The 10,130-nt window shown below is 42.3% G+C and overlaps 1 protein-coding gene across 1 annotated transcript; it reads right to left on the bottom strand.

Annotated features, from left to right (window-relative positions):
* Window positions 1-511: 511 nt before the first annotated feature.
* LOC147456254 (uncharacterized) lies at window positions 512-8,733 on the bottom strand. The gene is given in 6 exon segments (XM_086515429.1): window positions 512-916; window positions 964-1,194; window positions 1,311-1,339; window positions 1,858-2,101; window positions 7,335-7,357; window positions 8,628-8,733. Coding segments are annotated over 6 exon segments (1,038 nt in total).
* Window positions 8,734-10,130: the final 1,397 nt, after the last annotated feature.

Genomic DNA, 10,130 nt, shown 5'->3' with positions numbered 1-10,130 from the left:
AACAAGCATTGTTGCATCATAAGCCTAAATGATCCAAAGCTTAATTTGTTTGCAACACACTATGGAGTGCTAGAAACAATTGTTGATTAAAAGGATGTGTTTGCGTGAATATCATCTGAACGTCTATCTCTTTTGGAATACTCAAATCAGTAGCATTCTCCATGTCTAGTGAAAATCGTGTGCGTGTGTTTTTTTGTTTTTGGGTGTGTGTCTCTATGTTTTCACACGTACGTATGCAAATATCAATATGGCTATTTGTCTATGTGTGTGTGTTTGTATGTCTGTGTGTATGAAGGAGGGCGCGCGCGCGAGAGAGAGAGAGAGAGAGAGAGAGAGAGAGAGAGAGAGAGAGAGAGAGAGAGAGAGAGAGAAAAGAGAAATAGACAATCTTTTGAGCAACAACCACAATAGTTAGGAGCACAACCAAAATTGTGCGAAAGCACGTTACAAAAAAGTAGAGGATGGAAGAATTGGTTTCATTCAAGCATATAGTTAGAACAAGCATGCAAAATTAAGGGTAGCTAATAATGAAAGATGGACATCCACAACACTAAGTTTCGGTTTGCTATGCCACCACATGCCCACTTGCATTGATCTTGAAGTGGCCAAAGCGTGAGGTTGTTGCCAAGGTGTCTCTTGCCTCAAAAGCAGACTCAATGTAGATTTCGTTGAAGGTCCTATCCAATGCAAGGACTAAATCAACTCCTGCACCAATGACTTGCACATCGAGGAGCTTTTTGTCTTTTGTTGCAATATGTGCTTCCAACTTTGGTGTCGTGATTATTGTGGTGTTTTTATTGCAAGATCCGCAATAAGGTGCTTGGCTTAGTCTGTAGACTTTTGTGGATTTACAATTCGAACAATGCTTCTCCAACAACACGCTATTGAAGTTGATGAACCGAAGCGTGCCAACAACCTACACAAGATAACTATGTCAGAGTTTGAGAGAAGGGACTTGCACACCTCATGATTGTACCCCAAATTTTCGGTTTGAGTCTGGAAGACAGTAGCAAGCTCCTCTCTGAGGCGCACACTACGAACAGGCACTAGAATTGTGACATCTAGTATCGACAAGGTGTTTGGTTTGCCGAGGAATGCTCCAATGTTTCTTGCGACACACGTTACAGGGCCATCAACAACCATTTCTTGAAGCAACTGTTGGCAGTCATCTTTGCGAGAGTTCACAAAACTTAGCTCAAGAGAATATTAGTTATGTAAATCAAATCAGAAAGACCATGGCTATATGATGGAAGATTTCAAATCTATAATAGAAGACTAGAAAACAATAAGCAAGGTAGGTCAATTCTTACAAATGCCCTATCTGATGGGAGAGGACCATCTGCAACTAGAAGGTCACCGACAGGTCCACCAAATTCTTGATTGTGAGTCGTGCTTTTGTAAAATAACAAAAGCAAGTGTGCTTAACTGAGAACGTCCGGTTGAATTGTTGTGCACCTATGTCATCAAGAAATGCACGTATCTTGCAATCAGGGGCGAAGGTGAGGGACACTGGGAAAGGTTTTGCTGCGCTTACAACAGTTGTAGCATCAATGTACAAGGAATACAATGCTGATCCCCCATTTGCTCTATTTTTGCGCCTAACAATTGGGCTGTCGATGTGAGCAAAGTCATTGAGGTGGAGCTTGTCGACGTAGATCTCTATGTATGGATCATTCACCACCACCGTGATAGTGTCCGTGCATTCTTCATCAACTAGGTCGACCTTCAAGTAGCGGTTGTACTTCAGCTGGTCAAGGACAACTTTGTAGGTGCCATACAGATTCAATATCTTGCCCTCAATACAGAATCGCGGGCTAGAATCAGAGATGTCAGTAATCAAGAATTGTGGTAGAAGACTTTGAGCAAATGGAACAATACTAAGTTCAATAGACTTGCTATGTAGTTGAGATGATTCATCTGGTCCATATAGCCTAGAATCTTGAATAGAAGGCTCGAATTCAATCGGACTTGGATCATTAGCAATGTTCAGAGGTGTGCCCTCAATATGGTTTAGGCCGATTGTTCCTTGCAGTGGCACCAGAGGCTCAGTAGACAAAGGCGAAATAGGTATTTCAAGATATGCTTCCTTCTTGACATTAATGTTGAGATGTCGAGCTCTACACCTTGAGCTGGCATCCACTACGGGTCTTGGCCGCTTACGGCATTTACTCACTGGCGCGTTAGGTGACCGACACGGAGGATCTCTGCCAGTGAGTCTACAGCTGGACTACACTTATAGTGCCAGCCTAGTACGCTTCTAGCGAGTTCACACTTAGTGACCGCATGTACATATGTGCTACTTTTCAGCTTTAGCACTTAGTCATTTTGTACTCTCTTTTCTGTGAAGAAGAAGAAGAAGAAGCTTTCCATCTCTGTGTGCTTTGTGCTTGTCTTGTGTAGCTCTCTTGCATCCTCATTCTTTACATGGTATCAGAGCCTGGTGTAGGCAAGAGAGGCTAAGAGAGCAAGAGCATCACAATCCCTTCGTTCGCAATCCACGACCAGATGCCGAACAGGTCTCCAAAGTGCAGTATACAGAGATTTACTGTACAAGTATAGTGGTTGTGAAACGCTTGATTGTGGACACTCGTTGAGTGTAGAAAGCGTTACAGGAACCACGATAGCAGGTTCAGCAGATTTGCAGGTTTTTGCAAATTGCAGCTATTTTGTCTTAGTGCTTCAAGATGTCTTACGGTTTCAGTCAGATTGTTACTAAGAAGCTTGAGAAAAATAACTACCCTGCATGGAAGTTCAGAATAACAAATTTCCTAAAAGGAAAAGGTTATTGGGACTATGTAGAAGGAGACAATGAAAAGGAACCAGAGATTTCGGAGGCAAATGCTACAGCAGAACAAAGGAAAGCCTTGAGGGACTGGCAACAAGGCTAGAGCAAAGTGATGTATTGGCTTTCTATGAGCATCACAGATGGCATGATGGGCTATCTACAGGATGCTGAAACCCCCGCCATTGCATGGAAAAACTTAGGCAGAGTGTTCGAGGTGAACACCAAGGCCAGGAAGCTTCAACTAAAGTCGGAGCTAAATCAGGTTAAGAGGAACAACCTCTCCATCAATGATTATGCTTTGAAGATCAAGAGTATCATTGAGGCTCTTGGATCTATTAAAGTCTCAGTGGAAGACGATGACATTGTCCGTGCATGTTTGGATGGTCTAGGAGATGAGTATGTACATTTTAGGTCTTCCATGAATACAAGAGACGACATCCCCGTGTTCCAAGATTTGATTTCTATGCTTATTCTTGAGGAGAAGAACCTTGACACATCTTCTTCTCATGGCAGAAATAATTCTGAACAGGCCTTCTATTCTAACTCCAACAGAGGTAGAGGTAGAGGTCGTGGCCGAGGCCCAAGGGGTTGCAGGGGCCAATTTCTGGAAGGTCAATCAAATCAAAACAATACAGGTGGCAGGGGAAACCAGTCTCAAGGCAGGGGGAGTCAAAGAGGTCGTGGTGCAGGATCAAGCAGGCAGCAACATACTCCAGATAGTAGAGAATGTTGGACTTGTGGTGAAAGAGGTCACATGTCACGTGACTGTCCAAAGGGAAAAGCAAGTAGAAAGAGAGAACAGGGAAACTATGCATCTACTAGCAGAGATGCAGATGACAGCAAAAACGAGCGCATGTTTGTTATGCAACATGTAATGAATACAATGACTACAGAGAATTCCACCCAAGATGATGTTTGGTATGTGGATTCAGGTTCCTCTAATCACATGACGTCTCGTGGAGAGTGGTTTAGAGATATGCGCAAACCAGATGTGTCAGGCTATGTGCAGACAGGAGATGACACAGCTCACCCCATTGCTCATGTAGGGGACATACCTCTAAATACGAAGAGTGGGAAATCAAAGTACTTAGCAGATGTACTTCATGTCCCAAACATTACAAAGAATCTTGTTTCTGTTGGACAAATGGTTGAGCAGGGTTTGCAGGTTCGCTTCAATCCAAATGGCTGTTATGTAGAAGATTTCCAGAATGGCTGTAAGCTGATCACAGAGGGCAAATGTGTGGGCAGAATGTTTACGCTGAATGTAGACATGCCTGAGGTAAAAGCTGCATTATTTGCACAGGGCACAGGTGTTGTGGCTGATGTTGACATTTGGCACAAACGCATTGGCCATGTCAATGAGCAGAGATTGCGCAGCATGCAATCAAAACAGATTGTAAAAGGTTTGCCCAAATTCAAGGTGGATGGTATGCATAAAGTGTGTGCAGCATGCCAGTTTGGAAAACAGTCAAAGGGCTCATTTTCACATGAGCGCAATGTATGTAAAAAGACACTTGAGGTGGTGCACACAGATGTTTGGGGTCCAACCGATACTGCAAGTATACATGGTTGCAGGTATTATGTCTCTTTCATTGATGACCATACAAGGAAAGTATGGGTCTACTTCATGCGTAACAAAAGTGAAGTGTTTGGTCACTTTCAAGACTTCAAAGTCATGATTGAGAAGGAGACAGATATGCAAATCAAGACATTGAGGTCAGATGGAGGGGGAGAGTACTTCTCCAATGATTTTTCAGATTTTCTGCGAATGCATGGTATACACAGGCAGTTTACATGCAGATATACTCCACAGCAGAATGGGGTCGCAGAAAGGAAAAACAGGCACATTGCAGAGGTTGCACGTGCATTGATGAATGAGAAGAACATGCCTCATCATTTCTGGGTTGAAGCTGTAAATACAGCTGTGTACATTATGAACAGGACACCTACAGCTGCGGTGCATGATGTAACACCTGAGGAAAAGTTTACAGGTACAAAGCCTGATTTGGCACACTTGAAAGTGTTTGGCTGCATAGCTTACGTGCATGTACCAGATGAGTTGCGTAGGAAATTGGATCCTAAAGCAGAGAAATGTATTCTTGTGGGATATTCCCTTGAACAAAAGGGGTACAGGTGCTACAATCCTACTACACGAGAATTACGAGTGAGCAGAGATGTAGTCTTTGATGAGATGAGCAGCTGGTACAGTAATGCACATGGCACTATTGGGGCTGATGTAAAAGATGATGTGGTTGTACAAAATGTGAGGCCACAGTCACAGGTTTTGAGTGGACCACAAGAGTCCTCTTCTCGTGGCTCTGTTGAGAAACCATGGAATGGTAGACTACGTACGCAGGTTACTCCACCAACAGGTACAGGGAATGTATCACGAAAAGGAAAGGAAAAGGTTGATGAACCTCCCTTTATGGTTGATGCATCATCAGGTTTTTCACATGTAGACATGGATTCAGATGGTTCTGAACAAAGTCTTGATGAGGAATTTGGGATTCCGACTGTCAGGACACCTGGTGTAAGGAAAGTACAAGAAGATGCTAGAGGGCAAAGGAGTGACCCAGGACCGCGCAGATCTAATAGAGTCAGAAATCCAGTTCAGAAATTGACTTATGATGGGTATCTAGCGCATCACCAAGCCTACATGGCTAAGGTGATACAGGATGTGGAGCCCACATGTTTTGAGGATGCAGTTGGAAATATGCATTGGGATGATGCAATGAATGAAGAGATGGCTGCATTGGAAGCAAATGACACATGGGAGTTGGTGCCATTGCCAAGTGGCAAGAAAGCTATTGGCTGTAAATGGGTGTATAAAACCAAGCATAAGGCTGATGGTAACATTGAGCGTCACAAGGCAAGGCTGGTCGCAAAGGGTTATGCACAGACGTATGGAATAGACTATGAGGAGACCTTTGCTCCAGTGGCAAAGATGACGACTGTGAGAGCTGTCATAGCAGTGGCTGCATCTAGAGGATGGATTATGCATCAAATGGATGTAAAGAATGCCTTCTTGAATGGTGAGTTGCAAGAGGAAGTGTATATGGATCAGCCACCTGGTTATGTCGATCCAGATTACCCAGATTATGTATGCAGACTTCTCAAAGCTTTGTATGGTTTGAAGCAAGGCTCTAGAGCATGGTATGACAGGATTGCCAAGTATCTTGTCAGTATTGGTTTTAGGAGAGCTCATGCTGATCATTCACTCTATGTACGTGAGAGTGATGTGGGGATTGTGGTCATTACCATATATGTAGATGACCTTATTATTGTTGGTGACAATGCTATGGAGATTGACCATGTGAAGGGTCTTCTCAAACAGGAGTTTGAAATGAAAGATTTAGGCGAGTTGCGCTACTTTCTTGGCATTGAAGTGATCAGGACTCCAGAGGGTGTATGGCTATCACAGAGACAATATGCTTTGGACATGTTGTCAAAGTATGGTATGGCTGATTGTAAGCCAATTTCTATTCCCTTGGATGTGAATGCAAAGCTGAGTGCAGAGAAGGGTGATGTTGTTGAGGATGTCAACATGTACAGGAAGATTGTGGGTAGTCTAATCTACTTGACTATCACGAGGCCAGACTTGAGCTACACAGTAGGCTTGGAGAGGCAGTTCATGCAGCTTCCGAGGAAGCCACATTTGGATGGAGTACGACGCACACTTAGGTATGTGCAAGGTACTCTTGACTACGCATTGTTCTATGTAGCAGATGCACCATTAGCATTGTATGGGTATACAGATGCAGATTGGGTAGGTAGCATTGTTGATAGGAGATCTACGAGTGGCTTCATGTTCTCTTTTGGGAGTGCTGCTGTTACTTGGAGCAGCAAAAAGCAGCCTACGGTTGCTTTATCGAGCACAGAGGCCGAGTACAGAGGTGTAGCAGTTGCGGCGTGCGAGGTAGCTTGGCTACGCACATTACTTGAGGACTTGGGAGTGCAGGTGGACCAGCAGATTTTCATCCATTGTGACAACCTCAGTAGCATGCAATTGGCTAGGAACCCAGTGTTCCATGCCAGGACCAAACACATAGAGGTCCATTACCACTACGTTCGAGAGCGAGTGTTGGCGGGCGACATCGACTTGGTCTACGTCAGCACAGAGGAGCAGATAGCGGATATCTTTACCAAGGCCCTCGGAGCTGAGAAGCTTCGACGTTTTCGGACTATGCTTGGACTCTGCGACATGCAGAGCTCGAGGGGGAGTGTTGAGATGTCGAGCTCTACACCTTGAGCTGGCATCCACTACGGGTCTTGGCCGCTTACGACATTTACTCACTGGCGCGTTAGGTGACCGACACGGAGGATCTCTGCCAGTGATTCTACAGCTGGACTACACTTATAGTGCCAGCCTAGTACGCTTCTAGCGAGTTCACACTTAGTGACCGCATGTACATATGTGCTACTTTTCAGCTTTAGCACTTAGTCATTTTGTACTCTCTTTTCTGTGAAGAAGAAGAAGAAGCTTTCCATCTCTGTGTGCTTTGTGCTTGTCTTGTGTAGCTCTCTTGCATCCTCATTCTTTACAATTAATGGGGTCCTCCACAACTTGCTTGCCTACATAATCCAAAAGATAGTAAAATCAGGAAATAGCTCTACGACTCGATAAAAGAACTCTCAAAGAAAGACACTTTCGAAAAACTAAAGGCTCACATCCAGAGTTCACCGAGTCGTTCAAATGAAACAATGCGCGTGGAATAGGCTTGTGGGGCTTATGCACCTCTTCCTTCGATCTTTTGTGAGGCGGCGATGATGTGCATGCAATTGAGGACACGTCGACACATTTACGACTTGAGCTTGGAGTACCTTCTGTCAACCTTTGGAGCTCTATAGAAGATCAATTATGAGGACGTAATGCCTTTCACATATAAGGAAAACTTGGGCAACGATAGGTAGAAATAGAAGCACTCATTTGCGATAGAAATTTTCTTGCGTGACAACCTTTTCGTATGGTTACTTCTTGGATACTAATGCAACTAGAAGGTATAGATGTGCTTGCAATTATAGGAAGATGGGTAATCATATGAGAGTGGTGAATGTACTTGTGATAAATAATCATATGAGAGTGTTGAATGTACTTGTTATAAAGGTCTACGTACACTTCTGTGTATTACTTACACACACACACACACACACACACACACACACACACACACACACACACACACACAGATTCGATGGCTATCTAATGAGAATGAGCATGCAAGCATATTGTGTGCACGTGTTACGCATGCAAAGCTACTGTGTTGGAGACAATGCACAATTCAAGGATGCAAAATAAAACCTAAGTGTTTCAAAATCTCGTTGTGCATCAAATGGTGTATTCAAGAGGTAGTGCGCATAGGCTCAAGCACTCGAAATATTGCTATGGGAGCGCACCCTACACGTTAGACATGCGATGTGCTCGATCACTATTTTCAAAAGCAATGCATTTGACGTTTTCTAAAAACCCCTAACTGGTAAGCCTTCTTCTACTTCTTGAGGTAAAACAATTGATTAGAGCAACATTACTATTGACCTACTGTTGCATTTTGACTATCTTTTGATAATGTGAGTAGCGATTCAAGAGAAGCGAAGCCCATGGAAGGATTCAAGCGTAGTATAATATAGAAACAAGAGAATGACCAAAACAAACATTACATTTGCAAAAGAGTAATGGAAATAACGATTATTGAACAACAACATTCGCCAATTGATATTCGCCAAATTTAGAACGGGCGCCACATTCGCAACACAAGTTAGAGATAGATTTCACAATACAAATTGTTCGAAAGTTTGGCGAGCCAAAATGAGCAACTACAACACAAAATGCATCAATAAGCCTCACCGCCTTCGAAATCCATGCTGTTAGCACCATCGGAGTCTCCACTGCTTACATACCATTCTCGTCCTTCGACAACAAGAGAACTCTCACTATGTTCTTTGGAAGCCATTGGCAAGCAAAGCTAAAGGTAATTTATAAGTAAATGAGCTCACAAATTTTGAGGTGCACAAAGGCAAAAGAAGGGCTGCTCTTTCACAATTTTATAAAAGCCATTGGCAAGCAAAGCTAAAGGTAATCTATAACTATATGAGCTTACAAATTCTGAGATGCAGAAAGGCAAAAGAAGGGCTCCTCTTATACTCTTATAGAAGTTGATAACATAATATGATTTTAATATTTGCCTCCACACAGCTTTTGAATGCACAAGCTTAAATTGAAGTAGTCACCTTCACATTAACTTTTATAGGTGACATTTCAAGTCTTTTCAAGCCTTAGTATATTCATTTGAACAATTTCATCATGAAAATGAGTGAGTGTGTGCGCGCACGCACGTGCATCTCTGTCTCTCTCTCTCTCTCCCCAGTAAAGTGTTCGGGAAAAAATATTTTTACAGACATACAAAATTTCTTTTCTTGAATATGCCTAGGAAAAATGTTAAGAATTATATTTATTTTCCAAGTTTTTACATTATTTTTCTCTATTGTGAGGTGGAACTTCTCCTTTTTCCCTTGCTCTCAATTGACATTTTTGAGATTGAAAACGGCACTAGTGTCAAAAAAAAACTGGAACCTAGTCTACTTTAACTGGTTAACATTGGAAAATCTCGACTAGATTTTAAGCTTGCCTTTAAGAAAATCGTCAAATTTACACAAGTTTTAGTGTAATTGATGCACGCACGTGCATCTCTCTCTCTCTCTCTCTCTCTCTCTCTCTCTCTCTCGATTAAAGTGTTCGGGAAGAAATATTTTTACGGACATACAAAATTTCTTTTCTTGAATATGCCCAGAGAAAAAATTAAAAATTAGATTTATTTTTCAAGTTTTTACATTATTTTTATCTATTTCGAGGTGGAGCTTCTCCTTTTCTCCTTGCTCTCAATTGACATTTTTGAGATTAGAAACGGCAGTAGTGTTAGAAAAAAACCGGAATCTAGTCTATTTTAACCGGTTAAAATTTGAAAATCCCAACTACATTTTAAGATTGCCTTTAAGAAAACCATGAAATTTACACAAATTTTGGTGTAGTTGTCAACAAAAGATTCAAATTTTTACCTATAAAGCGAGAGAATTTCAATTTCCCTCTTATTTTCACTGTTCAGCAAAAATGTATTTTTCTAGCCATGAAGGACAAGACATTAAGTTGCAACACATTTTTCTCGAACACAGTGTGAGAATGTGCTTTTATACAATTTGATAATATAATAGAGGATTTTACTGTTCGACTGCAGAAAGTCAGCTTTCCATCAAGCATTCAATGCCACAGACGCTGTGAGGGTGGTGCAGGCATGCAAGCATTGCAAGGGGCACAAGTGATGAAGGCAAGTCTCTGAGCACATGGTGTTAAGAG

Source organism: Adiantum capillus-veneris, chromosome 6 (genome assembly GCF_014529385.1).
Source record: "Adiantum capillus-veneris isolate H3 chromosome 6, ASM1452938v2, whole genome shotgun sequence".
Classification (NCBI taxonomy): domain Eukaryota; kingdom Viridiplantae; phylum Streptophyta; class Polypodiopsida; order Polypodiales; family Pteridaceae; genus Adiantum; species Adiantum capillus-veneris.
This window is presented reverse-complemented; position numbering and strand designations above follow the sequence as displayed.